Raw genomic sequence first — 22,215 nt, 5'->3', positions numbered from 1 at the left:
TGCAATAAAAGGAACAAAATCCCTTAGGTGGCGCACGGATCGAAATAATTAGATAAGAATTTGAAAATTTTCAAACCAACTTTTAAGTAACTTCTCGATGAGCTAGAGACTTGAAATTTCAAACTTAATTCAGAGGTCGATGGCAGCCCATGACTCGATGCAAAAAGATTCGCTAGGGGGCGCGCGGGATGTGATATTTAGAAAAATCGTACGAAACGGAGGGAATTTTGGGATTGTTTTTTATGTAAGTTCCCATTGAGCTACAAGCGTAAAACTTAACAGATAGGTTAATACTCCGAGAGAATGTAAGAAAAAGAAGAAAATAAAAAAATTTTAAGCACTTCCTTTATATAAATGGACAAAAATCAGCGAAAAATATCTCCTTATATAAAGACATATTCTTGCTAAACTTTGATTTGTAAATTTTAACATAGAAATTGCAAAAATATTATTGGAGCGCAATTGATCGACTAATAATATCTCCTTTCCTACCAATTTTCCAACCCAAGTAATTTGCGCTCCACTTTTATATGTTTACTTCGCATAAATATTTTTGCAATTTCTATGTCAAAATTTCAAAATAAAAGTTTAGCAAGAATATGTCTTTATATAAGGAGACACTTTTCGCTGATTTTTGTCCATTTATATAAAGGAAGTGCTTAATTTTTTTTTATTATTTCATATTAATTTAAAGGCTTTTTCAAAAATTTCTGGGGAAGAGATCAATAAGCCGAATACATTGGAAAATAAATGCCACCCGAATGTACATACATATTTATAGTAAACGAGCTGAAAGTGTCGAATTCATAATTGTGAATATTCCTTTTATGCACAAGTGCGACGATTTTTTGCACAACATTTTTCGGTAAATTTAGTTATTCGATTAATATTCATATTCCCAGAACTCGTGTTCATTCACGCAGAGTAATTTACTTTAACAATAATAAAATTTCATATTGATTAATTAACCACGATAAAAGCCAAAAGTTTGCTTCGATCTGTCACGTTTCATTTCACTTGGCACACAACTGAATTCAATATTCTCACACGCGCTTACCTATGAAAATACATTGAAGTCTCGAATTCTCGGAAGGGTTCGCCTGCTAAAAAAGCCTTAACCGCAGTTACACAGGGCTCAAAGAGTTCTTTACTGCCGCTTGTAATTTTATCTCGTACCCGCGCAATGAGATCATCATTAAGCACATCTAGCACCAATTCATCACGATTGCCGCCGGCAATTGATTTCTTTTCTGCCGTCCTATAAACACAATTGCTTTCTTTAGTACCGCTATCAGTAACATCGCCACCACCATCACCGGAATCATCACCACCACCACCACCGCCGCCGCCGCCGCCGCCTCCGCTACCTTCACCACTACCACCACCTACTGTATCACCTGCATCTACACCACTATCACAGCCACCGGAACCACTAGCATCATTATACTGTTTTGTACTGTCATCACACGGATGTTGTTGCTGTTGTTGTTGTTGATGATCATTGATGCCATTGTGTTCGTCACCATTATGATGTTCATATTTTTTTTGATTGTTAATGTTGCTGTTGCTGTTGGTGTTGTTGGCGGTGGTATTGTTACAATTTTCAGTCTCTACTGCAGTATTATTTTCAATGGTTGAAGAACTATTTATATTGGCATCATTATCATTTTCATTGCACGTACGTTTGACGACATTATCGATATCGCATATACCGTTATTTAATGTTGTTGGCGCATCAATAGCTAAAAAACGTCGACCAATATCGACAGCAATGGCAATACGATTCTCATCGTACTCCACCTCATATCTAAATTTCGGAGTTGAAGATAGCAAAAACGAAATTCTAGTAATAGATATTTACAATTATGGATTAGATTCTGATTTAAATTTTTTACTCACCGCTGGACTTCATCAAGGAACGAAATGTAACGAAAGTATATTGGTCGTTTACTTTCACAAAATTGTCGAAACAACACACGACCAATGGGCTGCTGATCTATCACGTAGCCATAGCTTATATCTGCAATGAGAAATAACATAAGCATTTCTGATACAGAAAAATATCGGCGACTCAAATTGTTATATAAGAAGATTACATTTTTAGAATAGTTTCCTGGTATTTTAACTCATGTACTTATATATATTGAGGGTTAAGGTTCATGGTCTGGATATGTGCTAACAAGCTCTGGATCAGAGGATGTGAGTAGTCTTAAAGCGAACAAGATAGTGCCGGATGTAGAGGCGACCAAACCCCAACCATGAGTAATTGGTCCGAGTTGCAGGGTGGGAGGACTCTGACGAGGTATCAAATCACAACGGTGACTGACTTGCTTTTACATTGAGCTAGGATTGGGATTCACGTTTAAGACTTCATAGGCTGGCAGGTACGATATTCTGTCACTTAAGTAGATTGGTATGAAACCCAATGAAATAGCTGGCGGGGTAATATCGTACCTGTCCATGTCCTGTTAAAACAGGCTACTTTCGTCGCCGTTAATGTAATGGTGCTGGTGCTATTGAGTTTCTCCCGCTTTGCGCCTAGTCTGGTTCTGAACGAATGACCCATAAAGTCATGAGTCAACCCTCGAGTGGCGTCCCTGAGTAGTATAAACAACCACAGTAGGGTGACTATTTAGAATGGAAACAAAGAAAACTACAGCAGATGTGTAGGAGCGGACAGGACAGACGAAGCGAAGAGTAACAGTGACGGTAAGTCAAGGCACTAGAGACGCGGTCTGTAGACAGAAGGGGGGAATGATGACAATGGGTGTCGCAACCTATCCTTAACCAATCCAGAAAAAGGGCTTCGAAACCGGTCCATGGTAGCGGTTCGACGGAAGGCAAAAGGGCTGATCGAACGGGTCAGCTTATGTGTTTGCATTCAAACCCCGGGGTGTAGAGCTGAGTAACACGCCGGTGGAGGGGAGTGAAATCCTATACCAAAAACCGCACAATCTTCGGGTAGTTTAGGGAGAGGCCTTGCTGCGAGGTGTTATTCCGACGAGCAGCCTGGAGGCGCTAGCAAGTACCAACCAGGGTCAATAGCTTGCGCTACGGCAAATTGTGCAAAGCGAAGACTGCTGTTAAGAGCAAACGATCGTCGCCTTGAAGGAAGGTTCTGTGTGATCGCCTTCTGGCCAAGAAGATACACACACGGGCGTCGAATGACGTGGGTAATCAGCAGCGGCCGCGGGTTGACGGGGGCCCAGCGAAGGGAACAAGAGCCCGAGGAGGCGGGACGCATGCCGTTAGTTTGAAGCTTCCCTCTTCGAATCGCTTGAGCAGTTGGTTGATGACCAGCGTCCACAGCAGGGGTGGTAGTACCTCATATTGCGGCGCGCCCCTGTCCACCGATTTTGTTGTCTTAAACAGCCCTCACTACGAAGTAATCTTCCTGCATATAAGCGTGTAGCCGATTCATCTGGTTAGAGCTGGATTTACTTCAATATACTTAAAACCCTTCGTATCTTTAGATACATTGTTTTGAGCAGAAATGATGTTAAGCTAATGGGTCTGTAGTTCATGGTATAGATATGACTGATCTTCCACGCCTTTGATGGGAATACGACACGAGTAATTTCCAAGAGTTGCCTACATTATACGGTCTTATGCACACGACGATTACTATTTCAAACCATTTTACTATCGCTCTACTCGAGATTAGTGGCATGTCAGGTAATAAACCATCGTCTCTGCAGGCTTAACTTTCCGCGACTTTTGCCAGCTTGAACATTTCCTTTACCTGTCCTCTAAGAAGACTCAGCTGCTTGATGCACCATGTCGGCTTTGCTTTTCCTCTGAATCTTCTTCGGGGACAAACTCTGATGTACGCAGTCATAAGCATCCTTGATAAAAAATTATTGGATCCCTCCAGTTCTTCGATAATGGCAACTTCTTTGGGTTGTGTATTTACGATTTGATTTGTTAAAAAACTTAGTACGTAGGCAGAGCCCGTATTACGTGTTACGATGAGTGACTGAAAACCATTTTCACTGAAGCGATAACCATTGTCAAATTTTTCCTAAAAATTATAATAACTTATGGATCTAACGAGTACTATTTGTCACTAGTTCAAATATGTCATTTATCCGATCCACCATTTCAGAGCTATTGGGATTTAAAAAATGAGTTTCGATCACGGATCGTGACACGTAACACGGGTCCAGCTGTTTATCTGCTTACTAGAGCGAGATAGCGAGAAGGTTAGAGCATTGCTACTCTCATAATGTTTTAGAAATTTCGCCAAAATCAGATTTAAAGTGACTTACCTAATTTGTCTTTGAGGTGTATGCACTGCGATATGTGTGGAAATTGTAGTATTTTGCGCCATTTTTTGCTTTTACCTTTGTTGCTGTCCGAACCACCTGCAATTTAAAGAAAAATAATGGTGAAAATTAATATGTGAATTTAGAAAAGTTGTTGAAATACCTAAAAACAAAGTTGAAAAATTCCACCAAAGGATGTTAGAGAGGACTTACACGACGAACAACGGGACAGTTATGTGTCTAAGTATGACTGTTTGTGGTTCGTTTCGCAGTTCCTGAAAAGCTAGCTGATGTAAAATCTGGGAATTCAGAAACATGTCCTAGCGGTAGTATTGTAATTTTTCTCTAATATCAATAACAACAAAACTTTTAATTAGATTAGTTATCAACTAAGCGATTATCCCTTATAATCTAGACTATTAGGGAATACTTTCATATTTTGACTCTTTCATATGTATAGTTCAAAAAATTCCTAAAAATTCCTGAAAACAAAGAAAAAATGGTATTCATTTTACGCCATAGAAAAGCGTCCCTTAATCTAGAGAAGTAGTTAATTGAAAAAAAAAAAAAAAAATTGAGACTTTTTTTAATTGGCTATAGGAATAATTTTCTTAAAAATGGAGAAAAATGTATAAACAAATTTTTTTTAAATTTATTGCGTAACTGTTACGGCCAGCAACTTTACAGTTGAGTGCTCTTGATCACTAAGCTACATTGTTGAGTGAAACCAAAAAAAAAGAAATTAAGAACAATTTTTCCACAAATTAATGAAAAGTTTTATACAAGACACCGAGAAAATGTAAGAAAAGGAGAAAATAAAAATAAAATAAAAAAATTTTGAGCACTTCCTTTATATAATTCTTGCTAAACTTTGATTTTTAAATTTTGACATAGAATTGCAAAAATATTAATGAGAAGTAAAAATATAAAATTAGAGCGCACATTACTTGGATTGGGAAGTTGGTAGGAAAGGAGATATTATAAGTCAATCAATTGCGCTCCACCTTTATATTTTTACTTCTCATAAATATTTTTGCAATTTCTATGTCAAAATTTATAAATCAAAGTTTAGCAAAGATATGTCTTTATGTAAGGAGAAATTTTTCGCTGATTTTTGTCCATTTATATAAAGGAAGTGCTTAAAATTTTTTTATTTTATTTTTATTTTCTCCTTTTCTTACATTTTCTCGGTGTCTTAACCTATCTGTTAAGTTTTACGCTTGTAGCTCAATGAGAACTTACATAAAAATCAATCCCGAAATCACTGTCCCTGCGCCCCCTAGCGAAATTTTTGTATTGTGTCATCGGCTGTCATCGACCTCTGAATTAAGCTCTAAATTTTTAGCCTCTAGCTCATCGAGAAGTTACTTAAAATCCGGTTTCAAATTTCCAAATTATTATCTAATTTTTTCGATCCGTGCACCACCTAACGGAATTTTTTTCTTCTTTTGTTGCTTTGTCACGGTGTCTTAGGTTTCATGTTTGTAGCTCAATGAGAAGTTACTTTAAAATCGATCTCAAAACACAAAATTTCCAAATTCTTATCTAAATATTTCGATCCGTGCGTCACCTAACGGAATTTTTTTCTCCTTTTCTTAAATTGTCTTGGCGTCTTATCGTATCTGTGAAGTTTTACCGTTGTAGCTCAATGAGAACTTACATAAAAAGCAATCCCAAAATTCCTTCCGTTTCGTAAGATTTTTCTAAATATCTCATCCCGTGCGCCCCCTAGCGAATCTTTTTGTATCGTGTCATCGACCTCTGAATTAAGTTTGAAATTTCAAGTCTCCAGCTCATCGAGAAATTACTTAAAAGCTGGTTTGAAAATTTTCAAATTCTTATCTAATTATTTCGATCCGGGCGCCACCTAACGGATTTTTTTCCTTTTGTTGCATTGTCACGGTGTTCTAACCTATGTGTAAAGTTTCACTTTTGTACCTCAATGAGAAGTTACTTAAAAACGATTGCAAGATTTGTATGAAAAGCGGACAAACATTCAACCGACCTAATATAAAGGAAGTAAAAATACGAAATTACATTGACATTTTTTTTAGGTAAATGTTTTTTATTAGCGTATATGAAAATAGTTTTAAAATGTTAGTGAAATGATAGAAGAATTAAAGTTTAATCTGTATTAACGGGTCAACCGTCTAGACTATCATTTCTGATATTATTTTTTTCAATACTTGCATACATAAAAGTATTGATGCTGAAAAATGTCAAACAGCTAATGGGTGTAGTTAGCGTAAAATTGTACCCCTCTTAATGTTGTGAATTTGAACCTTTGAGCCTTGTTTTTCTATTCGCTCGCCCATTCAACTGGCAAATGTATTAACGATTTTAAATCATGCATGCATACATATTTATGTATACAAATCTATGTGAAATTTTGCGTAGCGCAATCGCGAATCCATTTGTGTTGTGTAAAATTTTATGAGCCTTTTAATGGTTCAGTTACTATGTATTAATGCAAGAATGTAGTATATGCAAGTGTATATGCCCTATAAGTGTATAAGTGCTGCATTTCTAATGCGAGTGTTCATCTACATAGAGTATGGGTATGGTATTATATTTTTATAAAAGCACATTAGAGTGTTTCAAATGTTAAATTAAAGAGGTATAGACGTATTTGAAATGAGTGGTGGTTTGGTCACCTGCTTCAAGATTGGCTTGACGTTTTCTTTACTCAGCTGAGCAGAGCTCACAGAGTATATTAATTTTGTTCGCATAACAGTACCCCGTAACGGCATAAACTAATCGAGATAGATGTAAACTTCTATACATCAAATGATCTGCGCCATGTCCGTCCGTCCGTCCGTCTGTCCGTCCGTAAACACGATAACTTGAGTAAATTTTGAGGTATTTTAATGAAATTTGGTATGTAAGTTCCTGGGCACTCATCTCACATCGCTATTTAAAATGAACGAAATCGGACATAACCACGCCCACTTTTTCGATATCGAAGTGCGATAATTCATTACTAAAGACGGATAAAGCGATGAAACTTGGTAGGTGGGTTGACCTTATGACGCGGAATAGAAAATTAGTAAAATTTTGGACAATGGGCGTGGCACCGCCCACTTTTAAAATAAGGTAATTTAAAAGTTTTGCAAGCTGTAATTTGGCAGCTGAGTTCGGCTACAACCGAACTTAGCCTTCCTTACTTGTTTTACTCTTACAACAAGTTGGAATTATGCACGTTGTTTTATTAAAACCAAAGCAATTACACCCAAACGTATCCGTACCAAATAAAATGAAGGTTGCCGGTGCGTATACGTAACATTTATATTATTTATATCTTCTAATAAATTGTTGTATGTACGTCCAACACTTCAGACAAAATGCTCCGATTATAAACGGTTTTTGTCAAACAAGTGCTGTGAATAACAATTGGCAATAACCAGACTAGAAGTAAAAATAATGAAGACAAACAAACAACCGCTGTGATAGCTAAATGGTTATAGCAGCGGCGCCTATGAAGGAATTTAGCAGTTCCCGAAATGGATCTATACAACGAGCTTTGGCTGTTGTCTACATTTTTTCTTTCTTCTATTCTAATTTAAAATTTTTTCAGTTAAAAAAAATGTATCAACAATAATAATGATAAAATAATTATTGTTTGGCCTTGAGCTCGATTCAAACCCGCAATCTTACAAATCAAAAAAAATTATAAATAATTAACTCAAAATAACTTTACTTATAAAAAAATACAGAATAATTAAATTAATAATATATTAAATGTTACATAAAGAGGTGCCCCATCGCGTTTTCCACTTTCCTATACAAAATAAATGAGGATTTTCGTTTGTTTTTTATTTCACCAAAGCAGACCTGGAAAATCTACTTGAATTCAAAGACTTCCTTACTAGCGTAGTAGGCGTTTTAGAGGCCGCATATGCATTCGTATATCACACCTCACATGGAGGAGCAGCACCACGCATTGTTATCCAAATTATTATTGGCAGTTTGATGGTTGAAAAGGACTAAGTAATATTGAGAGAAGCTCCGCCCAAAATCTCTTCGGTTATCGCCGCTTACATTTATTTATTATTTTAATATTAGGGAGTCATTTATTATATTTTATAAATAAGTACAGTAAGCATCAAATTGTTAAAATAAAGCATCAAATGTTGTTGTTGTTGTTGTAGCAGTGTACACTGAAATGACAGCCTTTGGTCGGGAAAAATCCCGAGTCGCCCCGGTACATAGAACCGTCTGCCTTGGGAAACGAAAATTGCTTCTAATGAATAAAGCTTGAAATCATAATTTGTTTAGGAACATCTTGGCCTGGGCTAACGTCAATATTTTAAATTTGGCATTTATTTTACACTTTTCATTCTTACGAAGGAAATTAACTCGAAAACTTTTTTTTTTTGCAAAGAAAAGTATGACAAGAAAAAATTTGCTAAAAGTTTCAACATGATTTGAGAGAGGATTAAAATGTATACTGATTATTGTGTATAGTTTTGTGAAGTGCTTTCTCTATAAATATTGTTGCAAAGTTTGATGTGAAAGCACTTATAAAATAGTAAGTATATCTACACACATACATATATGTATGTACATTATGGTGGGTCGATTTATTAACCAATATCGCGCCATCGAATTTTCGACAGGATTTGGGCTCAGGCAAAAAGTTCCACTACGCATACCCAAAAAAATTATTTTCGAGTCTGCCAAATTTCATTTTTTTGTTTTTTTTTCGACTTTAATTTTTAAGGTTTTTTCATGACATACTAAGAAAATTTTCATATGTATATGGGGTATTCCATCCCATTTCGACCAATTTTGAACCCGACCCCTTTAGAATTGGCTGAAAGTTTTTCTTCTTTTTCTAGCTTACGAAAGACGTTTTTCAGAATTTTTTCAAATTTTTTCATCCAACTCAAAAAAAGTTATGAATTTTTAAAAAAACACCGTTTTTGTTTTCAAAATGCTATAACTGTTTCATAAATTGACCGTTTGGGATCTTTTTTTTTTTTAAATTTGTTTTTAAGTGTACTTTTCGGAAAAAATACAAAAAAAATTTTAAAGTTTTTTTTTTTTTAATTTTTCAGTTATTCGAGATTTTTCGAATTTCGCCATTTTTTTTTTCTCATAAAAAACTGCAATCAATTCTGCAATCATCCCCACTAATCCCGGAGTGGGCCGATTTTTTTTAAATTAAATAAAAAAAAATTTCAAAAATAAATTTTTTTTTTATCAATTTTATTTATATAACAAAAAAATGTAAGAAAATGATTTTTAAGTATTCTTTTCTTTATATATTATGGTAATCTACGATTAAAATAACCAGGATTAATGACTGACACAGTAAACATGTAAGTTTTACCATAATATACAAAGAAAATAATACTTAAAAATCATTTTCTTACATTTTTTTATTATATAAATAAAATTGATAAAAAAAATTCTTATTTTGAAAATTTTTTTTCAATTAAATAAAAAAAATATAAAAAAAAATTGGCCCACTCCGGGATTAGTGGGGATGATTGCAGAATTGATTGAAGTTTTTTATAAGAAAAAAAAATGGCGAAATTCGAAAAATCTCGAAAAACTGAAAAATTTAAAAAAAAACTTTAAAATTTTTTTTGTATTTTTTCCGAAAAGTACATTTAAAAACAAATTAAAAAAACAAAGATCTTAAACGGTCAATTTTTGAAAAGGTTATAGCATTTTGAAAACAAAAACGGTGTTTTTTTAAAAATTCATAACTTTTTTTGAGTTGGATGAAAAAATTTGAAAAAATTCTGAAAAACGTCTTTCGTAAGCTAGAAAAAGAAGAAAAACTTTTAGCCAATTCTAAAGGGGTCGGGTTCAAAATTGGTCGTAATGGGATGGAATACCCCATATATACCCTGTCCGACCCAAAAATGTCCGCTAAAAACGTTGTCGATAACAATACTTTTTTTTTTCAAAAAACTGTTATCGACAACGTTTTTAGCGGACATTTTTGGGTCGGAAAGTGTATACATGAAAATTTTACAATCAAATGAAAATTTTTTTATTGGCCATGAAAAAAAAAAACCGTAAAAAAAAGAAGTCGAAAAAAAAGTCAAAAAAATAAAATTTCGCAGGCGCGAAAATTATTTTTTTGGGTATGCGTAATGGAACTTTTTTCCTGAGCCCAAATCCTCTATCGAAAATTCGATGGCGCGATATCGGTTAATAAATCGACCCAGTCTAATGTACATATAGTGCACATTATAAGCAAAAAAGTTTTTTGAGATTTTAATGAAAGTTTTAAGTGCAGAATGTAGTAGTGAATTTTACGCTTTAATAATACAAATACAACATACATAAATACACTATGCGTCACTTGATTAGGTACAACTTATGCTTTATTTGCATTTGCCTTTTGTTGTCCCGACGGCATATTGTTGTCAATACGTACATGTTTATGTAGATGGGCAAGGCTTTTTCAACTGAGCACCGTTTTCACCAAAGTCAATATTTTGCGATGATATTTGGTCAGCGCCGAGTGGTGTGGTCGAGAAGAACACTGTGTGAATTTTGTTGCAAAATTCTGCATGGTTTTTTTTTAAATTGACAATTAAATATGTTTGGATTGTTTTGGGAAATTAATTGTTTATCGAAAGTAAGCGTTCAAATGGGACAATTTTTTAAGTATAGATTCAAAAGACATTCAAGTACAGGGAAAAATTATTTCTTTTTGCACAAATTGTTTTTGTTGTTGGTTTGCAATAAATTTTCTATAAACAATTTCTCCGCCTTGCAGACGGAAATTTTAAGGAACAGCTTATGTAAAAACCATTTCTGGGATAATCTACGAAAAAAAAAACAAATGCTTGAGATCTGACTAGTTTGAAAACATTGCTTTGTTTTACGAAACCTTTAGTACTAAATTTTTTTTCAACAAGCAAAAAAAATAAAAATAGAGTTATTAATAATTATTTTGTTTGTATTGATATTAAATACGAGCATATTGATGAACAAAATGCCGAATCCAAATCACTGGTGAACCCTTTTCAAAAAAATAACCATAATACAGTGTACACATATTTAGTGCGAATAAGTGATGAAAATGTTAAACTTAGCGAACTAGCCGGACAATACGTGGGTCGAACGTGTAGAAAATATTTATACAACGGAAAATTTTTTCTGGATCTGCTTTCGATGGTTTGGAGATCCACACACATCTGGGATTTATCAGTGAATTTTTATTCTTCAATGGCAAAAAAGGAGTAGATACAATTTATTCTTTTTACTCTGAGAAGGTAATAAACAGGTAGACTACCTAGCCAAGCAAGGTGCTATAGCAAAATTCTATGGTCCAGGGCTCACAAAGTCACAAACTAGAGAAACCATTAGAAACTGGAAAACAAAGCATTTCAGCCGACAATTGATTGGATGCCAGGTTAAAGACAGGCCAAATTGTTTATACTCCCAGCAACAAAAGTATCAGTCAAACTCATTAATCTTAGGACTTCTTTACGAACTCGCACTGCTTACAAGATGGGAGTAGTCTTTGATATCATAATATGAGTAAGTTTAATCTATCCGCTATTCAAGTATGCCGCATTTATGAGCTTATGAATAACACGCCACTTCACATTCTCTACTTTAGCAAGGCAGAAAACCTCCCATCTAGGTGGCGTGACTCTTTTTAATATCTTCGTGATACGGAGTAAGAAGTCTGAGAGATACTTAAATACATTAAAAGCCTCCATACATACAGTAATAGGTTGAAAGTTCAAGCAAAACAGATATAAATAAAAATCGCAGTGCATCGATAACTCCGAGAAGGTAGTTTCAGTTTCTATCGACGTTTTTGTGGTTTGACTGCGGTTGCCAACTTTCTTTGATTTAGAAGGGCTAAACATGCCAGATTCTTAATTTTTAATATTTTTGTAAATATAAAAAGAATTTTCGAGATCTAGGCCACACAGGTATATGAGTAATAAAAATGCAATCAATTATACCCATATATTGTCGTATTTATTTATTTTGTCGATATTTCGATTTCAATTAGAAATCATCTTCAAGTACTTGTGAATGCACCATTTTTTGTAAATGATACACAAATACACACAAATAAATGTAAGACTAGATAGTCTCCGAAAAGATTTTAGGCCGAGCGACTCTTCCAACTTGTGTCGTGCTCCTTTTTTTAATTTTCGCTGCAAATTGGCGGAACACTGGGGAACACTGCTGAGGGGCGGTCCCGCATAGTAAAACTTTTTTCTAATTAAAAAAAAAACTTGTTTCTAAATTTTTGATGTTGCTTTGCCCGGGACTTGAACCCAGGATATTCGGCGTGATAGACGGAACACGCTACCACCACACCACGGCGGCCGTCTGAAGAAAATTTGAATTTTGCTCATATAGGTAAAATATTGGTTCAAGTACTCAGCTATTGGTATAAGCTAAAAATTCCATTAGCGCTTTTAGGAAAGTCAGCCCATGCACGCCTTTCCTGACCATAACGATTTTTAGAGTTGATCGTTGTTTAGACCTAAGTGTGCGATATATAAATTTGAGTCTTTGTTAACGCCTATAACTTTGAATCGACAACACAGACTAAGAAAATATTTTAATGACTATAGTCGACCACGACTTATTTCAAAAATTCTTATTTATTGAGCAATTTTTTATAACCAGCTGTATTTGTACACAGGGTATTATAACTTTGATTGGATAACGGTTGGTTGTACAGGTATAAAGGAATCGAGACAGATATAGACTTCCATATATCGAAATCATCAGTATCGAAAAAAATTTGATTGAGTCATGTCCGTCCATCCGTCCGTCTGTCCGTTGACACGATAACTTGCGTAAATATTGAGATATCTTCACCAAATTTGGTACACGAGCTTATCTGGATCCAGAATAGATTGATATTGAAAATGAGCGAAATCGGATGATAACCACGCCCACTTTTTATATATATAACATTTTGGAAAACACAAAAAACCAGATTATTTAGTAAATAATACACCTAGAGACTCTTGATAAAAATTTTAATTTTTTTTTTAAATGGGCGTGGCACCGCCCACTTGTGATAAAATCAATTTTACAAATATTATTAATCATAAATCAACAATCGTTAAACCTATAGTAACAAAATTCGGCAGAGGTTGCCTTTACTATAAGGAATGCTTTGAAGAAAAATTAACGAAATCGGTTAAGGACCACGCCCACTTTTATATAAAAGATTTTGAAAAGCGTCGTGGACGAAAAAAATAAGCTATCTCTTTGCAACAATAAATAACAATAAATAGGAAACACTTCAAATTTAAAAAAATGGGCGTGGCACCGCCCCTTTTATGACTAAGCAATTTTCTATGTTTCGGGAGCCCATAACTCGAAGAAAAATTAGTTCAGAATAGAACCATATGTATATGTATTATTGCGCAGCCTTTAACACTATTAAGCACACAAAACAAACAACAACAGCATTTCAAGTGTACAGCTGGGTATGTAATGTTCGGTTTCACCCGAACTTGGACTTCTTTACTTGTTTTTTTTTTTTTTTTTATTTTGGTACATAGCAAGCTTTTCCTACCTAAAAATTTAGCAAACTTTCCAGTGAAGTGGAAAAAGGACCGACATATTCGTATATGGGGCGCGACAATACTTCTGACTGCGTCGTGCCCCTGTTTAATGGCCTTCCTTGGAACCCATTGAGAAGTAATCTTCCTGCAGCTTAGAATGCAGTCGATCCAATTTGTTATTTTCACCACAGCGTTCACAGCTATTCATCAACCAACTGCTTCGGCTAAAGATGCCCAGAAGAGTGGGCGTGGTAATGGTCCGATTTCTTTTATTTTAAATAGCGATCTGAGAAGAGTGTCCAGGAACTTACATACCTAATTTCATTAAGATACTTCAAAATTTACTCAAGTTATCATGTTTACGGACAGACGGACGGCCCTGGCTAAATGGATTTCTTTTTTCGCCCAGATCATTTTGATATATAGAAGTCTATATCTATCTCGATTAGTTTATGCCGTTACGGAGTACCGTTATGCGAACAAAATTAATATACTCTGTGAGCTCTGCTCAGCTAAGTATAATTATTGGGCTACAAACTGCATATTTAAAAAAATTCAGAGAACTTCAAACCACAAATCCCAAATCTTGGTAGAATTTCCTCGAATTTGAGAATGATTTACATAGTTTCACAAAATGAGTTGCACAAAGTTCATAGAAGTTTTTTCTTAAAATTTCTTAATCAAGAAAAAAAGCAATTTATTTACCGAAAAATGTGTACTAAAAGCTTTTTTTTTTTTTTTAAATGTCTGCTGGGAATAGCATCTTTGCCTTTGTTATGGTAAAGATTTTTTATAAAAACGTAAAAAGAAACACCACTTGACCATGAATCATATACGGATTCCAAACAAAAAAAAAGAAACAAGAAATTTGGATTTATATTATGTCAACTTAAGTTGTTATCAAGTACGACCACAGATTCATACGCAACAGCATATTTTGAAATTATATAAATTATCTCATACAACAGAAGCCCCATGCCGTAACAATAAAATAATAAGCTTAGTAGCGGTAGTTTGTAAAAATAGAATAACTCGCTTTGAGAAAAAATGTTAGAGTAGTTTTAAAATGTGATAATTTTCTTGATAAATTTTATAAATCAAGATTTCTTTGTGGTTCATCACAAATAGTCATCAACAGATATGATATCACAAACGAAATTTTCTAGCTTTAAAATTACTCTGCTAAATTTACTTTGATATTTTGTCAAAAGTCGATTTAGGCTACTTTATAAGATTGCCTATATCTCTATTTATCAATTTGGTCGTTAAATTCAACTGCTGGTAGATTGACCACACGCATACATTATTCAAAGACCACCCACCAGGTTAATATAATAAAAACTGCGTTAAACGAAATTGGCAACAGTCAGTGGTGGGGTAACAAATTAAAAGCACGTGCTGAATGACAGCAATTATTTATTCATACCTACATATATATGCAAAGTCAAATAGATGCCCAAGAGTACATTAGAATGCTTTAAATATGAGAGAAATATTGTTGAATAAGTTTTTATTGATTACACGAATTTTCATATTTGACTAAAAAAGATGGTGAAGCAAGCTAAATATGTGCTCGACCAAATCAAATATAAATGTCACTACACGTGAATATATATTTTAATAACAAATCTGTAAATATCACAAGAAAGTTGGAAAGTGAATTTTTGATTAAAGAAACAATTTTCTGCGCGCGGTAGTTTTTTTAACATTTTGAATGCACAAAATAATCATTTCTTATGTAAGTAGTGCGGTATATTTGGTCTAGAATACGTGGACTATTTTCGACGTCTACTACATTTCCTAGACTGAGAGAATTGCCCTTATGTATTTTTATCACGTCAAATCAAACGAAACTTTGTCAGTCCCTTAACAAACGCATACGTTAATGGTGTGTCCATAAAATATGTATTTCCATTTTTGATTGATGCATAGTTAAAAGTTTTTGACTTTCTTCCACTTAAAAAAATTTGCACTCTTTGTATGGAGAACAAGTAAGGAAGGCTTAGTTCGGGTGTAACCGAACATTACATACTCAGCTGAGAGCTTTGGAGACAAAATAAGGGAAAATCACCAGGTAGGAAAATGAACCTAGGGTAACCCTGGAATGTGTTTGTATGACATGGGTATCAAATGAAAGGTGTTAATGAGTATTTCAAAAGGGAGTGGGCCTTAGTTCTATAGGTGGACGCCTTTTCGAGATATTGCCATAAAGGTGGACCAGGGGTGACTCTAGAATGTGTTTGTACGATATGGGTATCAAATTAAAGGTATTAGTGAGGGTTTTAAAAGGGGTGGTGGTAGTTGTATATGTAAAGGCGTTTTCGAGATATCGACCAAAATGTGGACCAGAGTGACCCAGAACATCATCTGTCGGGTACCGCTTACTTTATTATATATGTAATACCACGAACAGTATTCCTGCCAAGATTCCAAGGGCTTTTTGATATGTGAGCTCTGCTCAACTGAGTATAAAAATCAATGCGAATTTTGAGACCTACAACTTGTTCTTTGTTAGAATTGATTGGGCTACAAAACTTATATTAAAAAAATTCCAAGAACTGCCAACAAAAAGCTCGACATTTCTTCGAATTTTTGAAAATTTTCGCAAGCGTTGTTCAGATTGGTTTGCAGAGTTTCATCATACGTAATCTATGGCTCCGTTAACTTAGCAATTATTACTGTCAACCTAAGAATAACAACGAAAACTGTTTAAATAACAGACTTAGGTCATTGAAAATAACAATGAAGGCTGTTGATATAACAGAAATTTCTGCGGTACCATGGCCATAATAACAAAGTAGTTAGTACCTTGAGCGTAAGTTTCTCTTTAAAAAGAGCTTATGTATTTGCGTATGTTTACAGTTGTTTGCTGTTGAAATAACCAATGATATCAGCACTTTTAACAGAAAATTCAGTGAGATTGATTGTGAATCTGACACTTTTACAGAATATTGTTAGCTTCAGTTTCTATTCTATTAAAATGACTAAACAAGTTTATTCTCTTGAAAAAAAAACTCGCTGGAATTAACCGTAATGGTGATTTCACTGCAGAGAAGCAAATGCTGCTAGTAAAATCAACATATTGGGTTGTTTTTGAATTGACAGACATGCGGTAAAATCAATCGCATTATAGTTAATTCAACCAATTTTTTTTTTCAAGCGAACAAATTTGTTTAGTAATTTCAGCAGAAGAAAAACTGTTGTTCTCAAGTTAACAATACTCTGTAAAAAGTACACATTCTCAAAATTAAAAGGAAACTTTATGCACATCTTGGTTTTTATGACTATGACGCTGTCTGTCATACCAACAACATTCAATGTTATTCTACTGTTGATGAAAATTTTTTGTTTTAACAGTTTTCATTGCTCTTCGTAGCGTGACAGTAATAATTGTTAAGTTAACAGAATCATGGCTTACGTATGAAGAAATTTTCGTTTGTGGATTTGTCTGCTGAAACGGTCAATACAAAAGCAACAATTTGTGCGCAGTTGATTTTACAGCTGTTTCTTTCAGTGTAGTGTCATTTCTATCAGTATAGAAAATTTCTACATTAGCATTTGCAAAAATATTGATTACGAAACTAATTTCATTTTAAAGTAAAGATTTGGAAGGATACAAAGCATACCTCGAAAACAATCAATAAACCGATCACTAAAAGCATTTTAACCCATAAAATAAATAAATAAAAGGCGCGATGACCTCCGAAGAGATTTAAGGCCATGCTTCCCTTTCAACATGCGTCCTGCTCCTTTTTTAATTTTTCCTCCAAATTGGCGGGACGGGACCTACTTGTTTTATGCCGATTCTGAATGGCATCTGAAAGGCAGATGAGTTTTCACTGATAATCTTCTCATGGCAGGATCTTCGGTGAGGTAGGCAGAACACGCTACCATCACACCGAGGCGGCCGCATTAAGCCATAATTTCTTCTAAGTTCTCAGTAACGAATTCAGCAGCACAGTGTAACATTTGCTTATAATATTGTCATAGCAATTTTCATCCTTCACAACACTAGCATTTTGTATAAAACGCAGCAAAAGTTTCCATCGGTTTTCTAAGTATTCTTAATCAATTTACACAATTTCTGCATTGGCTTTGGTACGACTTCGTACACTTGACAGCTTCACTGGGACTGATGCAATAGATTGCCAATCACTATTAAGAGTTCATTATGCCATTTTAATTATTTATTTTTAAAGCATCTGTGCAGTGGAAAACATAAAAAGCACATTTGGCATTTTGAGTTAAAAACGTTACCTGAAATAAGTCAATTATGAGAAAATTATTTAATAACGATTCCTTTATTGTGAGACTGAATGTTGGGGGTAAGTATTTTTCCATTTACGTTTCGACCAGAGTTTTAGCAACACTTCTTAATTGTAATGGAAATTTTTGAAATAAAACAAGTATGCTTTCATTTAAATAAGAAAATTTTTTTAAAGAGATGCAAATGATGGAAATAAGTTGTAAAGCATTTTAATGTTTGGATTAAAAAATTTACGAAAAAAAGGAAAAACCCCGGTAGGTGTTGGACAAAAATTCCAAAGAAATGGGGAACATTTTTTCGATTTTCACATAAACTTCCATGAAGTATAGTTCAGAGTCAAACAAATTTTAGGAAAAACTACGTTAGGTGGCGCACGGATAGAGATATTAAGAAAACTAGTCAAAAAGCGGTTTTATCATGGGATCAAACTTTGATGTTGTTCTCAGATAAGCTGGATACCTACAACATAGAACAAAGTTCAGAACCCAGTGAGTGGGTGTAATGAAATAAAAAATTCCACTAGGTTGCGCACGGAACAAGATATTCAGAGTTTTCAGTTTTTTGAATTTTGCAGTCGATTTTGAAGTTACTTGCGGGGAGCTAAAGACTTGAAACCAGGAACAAAGTTCCATGCAGCATGGGAGGAAATAATTCCCAAGAGTTGATGGCGCACAATTACGTTAGGTGCTTAACGTGAGTACCTGTCAATGGAAGACTCAGCCCCACGGTGTCAGACACGGATCTAATTGCATGATCAGTGGCCCAATTATCGGCTCCACATTGCTTACCTCAACAATTCAGTGCTCGAATCATTGGTACCAACTTAACTTGTAATCGGATGTTTCAATCACAAGTTCTTACCTTGGTATGATATGGAGTCTTTCAAGCTCCCGCCATTTTATGTACAATGGCATCCGGTTGTAGGTTGGGCACAGGTGGAGATATTTAAAAAAAAAATAAAAAATAAAAACTTTTTGCTTACGTTGTGTAAATTCTTATCTACAAATTCCTGGAATATGTACCGACCCATAGCCATGGGTTTCTAGACCTAGAAGGCCTAATTTGCACTCATTAGGGTTATAATGCGTTTGTGCCCTTCCTCATCCACCAGTTGCATGAACCCTTCTGCGCCATAAAAAAAGTATTCTCTTTTTGCCCTCGATAACCCCAATTGCCATGACCACAGTGCTAAAACTAAGCATCATTGAGTGCAAGTGTTTCGATGGTGCAGCTCTCACTTTGCCCGCAGTTTTCGCGCAGCAAGCGCTGCATCCGCGCGCCAAATTGGTGCCACATCAAACGACCATTTCACTGTGCTGAAGGGTTCTTTAGTTGAATTCAGGCTCAATCTCGCCTGCGACTAGCCTACAAAATTTTTCCGAACTCCGAGTATATCATATTTTCCGCCTACTGGTTTATGTGGGGCTGTAGGACGCGCTAAGCGAGGCACGAATTTCGTGCTTTCGGGATCTGATGCTCCAGATGAAACAGCGTATCCACCGAATGTATCGTACATGTGATCCATACCTTTGCCTGAGGCATCGTGTCGATCGGCGCCCTCAAATCGGGAAACTGAAACAACTAGCTATCTCAAGTTTGCAATATTTTTGCGCCCTATGAACCTAACTCAACTGTATCATCCCGCTAAAATGAAATATGAAACTAGTTGGACCTGCAACATAGAAGCATGATACAAGAAGTTTATTTTCAATAATCCTCCATCTTCCGTCGGGCATTTTTTTCAAAGGGTTTGCTCCGACAAGCTTGCGCCACACTTTTCATTCTGTTTGCAATCCGGAGTCTCGACGTTACCTCCATTTAACTTATCAACCACTTCCTATGTCCAGTAAGTTGTATCCTCGCAATTTTCTATACCACACCTTCAGATGTAGATGTTTTGTCGATACGGCTAGCCTGCCCTATGTTCTTTGCATCCTTTCTCCTACAAACGAGCTTATCAACTTTTGATGATTTTATCTCCTCATTCCGGCTGTTGTTGTTGTTGTTGTTGTAGCGATAAGGTTGCTCCCCGAAGGCTTTGGGTCCCTTGCCGGATAGAGATCCGGTACGCTCCGGTACCACAGCACCATTAGGGTGCTAGCCCGACCATCTCGGGAACGATTTATGTGGCCACATTAAACCTTCAGGCCATTCCTCCCTCCCCACCCCCAAGTTCCATGAGGAGATTGGGGTCGCCAGAGCCTCGTCTGTTAATGAAACAGGATTCGCCGCGGATAGGTGAGTTTGATAATTGGGTTTGGAGAAGCTATATATTGCGCTGGCAACCTGAAGGGTTGCGCTACACAACCCCTTGAATCTGGTATTTTAGTCGCCTCTTACGACAGGCATACCTACCGCGGGTATATTCTGACCCCCTAACCCGCTGGGGCTCCTTATTCCGGCCGAAGCCTCTTCTTCTTATACCGGTTACACCAGCGAGTTTCTCGCCGCAAAGTGCTTTCAACGAACCGCCTATGAATTCTATGGCGTCACGTGCATATGCAAGTTCTTAATGCTGCACGGTACTTTACGAGAGTATAATCTTACTCAATCTGCTTCGCAGGAGCTCACTGTCTAGTCCTTCCTTCGCTCTCTCATACTAACTCTTTCTATACCTCTTCGCTATAGGTTTCTGTTTATTAATCTTGGTCCGTCGACCACCTGCCCGACAAGGCGGGTACTGCGGTCTAGTAATAAATATGAAGAAGAAAAACGGTCCGTCGCAGCAGAGGCATTTGCTGCCGCAAGTCCACCGTTACTTCACGAAGCCGTCCGACATTGGGTAGGCTCCGCTGAAGTTGTTATATTCTGTGGCGCCTTGGTGGATTCGATATTTAGCTTTGTTGCTATTATCAGCAAATGGTTCAGCTAAAAACAAATTAAAATAAAATATAGCTTAAAGTACTAAACAGTTTAGTACCAGCAGTATAACAGATTTGTTTTTACAAACTAAAAAATATTTATATCTAGCCGCATTAAAATTTGGTGACCCACTAAGTTAAAAATGAGAGGTCAAAAGGATACAAAAAGCAGAAGCTCATAATGAACAGTGCAGTTTGAAACAATGGCGGAGTAAACAATGGTAATTAGCATACAAGAACAAACAAATAAAATAACAAACAAGCAAAGAGTTGAACAATGCAGCACGATGGGAAACGCATACAGCTGCGAACAGATAAAAACCAGTGACAATTTTTTTTTTTTTTCAAATTTCATCTATCAAATTCTTTTCTATTTTAGGTTTTTAGGAAAACACTTCTATGAATTTTGTACTTTAAACTATGCAAGAACAAGATAATCGAAAATTTTTCAAAATTTTACCAAAATTTCGAACTTTTTATTTGGAGTTTTCTGAATTTTTTGAGTATCCAGCTTTGTAGTTTAACAAATTTTAGTCTGACAAAGTAAAGTAATAGGTCTCTAAAAATTCGCATTAATTTATGACAAAATATTTTATTCCATATAAAAAAGGCGCATAACCCTTTCATATGGAAGAAAATATGTATACAACACCGTTCAGAATTTTTTTTAATCGATACGAATTTTTAGATACAGTGTACTCTCTCTTAAATGGACACCTAAGAGACTGCCAAATTTGTCCGCTTATGAGAAAAGTATTATTGATGAATGTTTAAACAGTTTTATTTCCAAACCAAGAATATTAATACATACAAATAAGACTGAGTTAGGAGGTTCATAAATTAAATAATAAAGTTTTGTGTACAAAATATTCAAAATAATACCGAAAGTTATGTTGTGACGTTTTTTGAACCTTTCCAGCCAGCCGGATGATGCACTAAAATCGTCGTAATTGACTCACTGCAATTTCTTTAGCTTTGCTCCTTATAAGTGTGCCTGACAGAGGAATGCTCTTATTTCGAGCCTTCACAAACCGTTCGTAGCACAATTTATCAATATTAAGGCCTTTGGGCTTCAGCAGACTCATTTTTCTCTCCGGGTTGACGTCAGTGTCCCACAAACTTAAAATTTGATCTTTGTTTTTGATAATGCTAGCAGATTGCGTTTTGCTGATCTTACATTTTTTTGCTAACTCTCGTACACTTAGATTTTCTTTCTTATGAATTTCAATGACATTAACTTTGTCTTTAATACTCAACACTACTTTAGGCATTGCGATTCAAGTACGTACACACACAAGAGGATACTA

At 35.4% G+C, this 22,215-nt stretch overlaps 1 protein-coding gene across 3 annotated transcripts in view; it reads right to left on the bottom strand.

Moving 5' to 3' along the window:
- The window catches only part of Gprk2 (G protein-coupled receptor kinase 2), a 266,074-nt gene that overhangs the window by 80,381 nt on the left and 163,478 nt on the right, over positions 1 to 22,215 (bottom strand). For 2 of the 3 annotated variants that reach the window (XM_067762858.1, XM_067762859.1), the window contains exons 2-4: positions 4,269 to 4,364; positions 1,900 to 2,020; positions 1,058 to 1,843 (exon numbers count right to left, since the gene is read on the bottom strand). In XM_067762858.1, coding sequence (XP_067618959.1) covers positions 1,058 to 1,843; positions 1,900 to 2,020; positions 4,269 to 4,364 — 1,003 coding nt within the window. The remainder of the gene's footprint in view (positions 1 to 1,057; positions 1,844 to 1,899; positions 2,021 to 4,268; positions 4,365 to 22,215) is intronic. The other variant, XM_067762860.1, reaches the window with a different exon arrangement.

Source organism: Eurosta solidaginis, chromosome 1, assembly GCF_040869045.1.
Source record: "Eurosta solidaginis isolate ZX-2024a chromosome 1, ASM4086904v1, whole genome shotgun sequence".
Classification (NCBI taxonomy): domain Eukaryota; kingdom Metazoa; phylum Arthropoda; class Insecta; order Diptera; family Tephritidae; genus Eurosta; species Eurosta solidaginis.
This window is presented reverse-complemented; position numbering and strand designations above follow the sequence as displayed.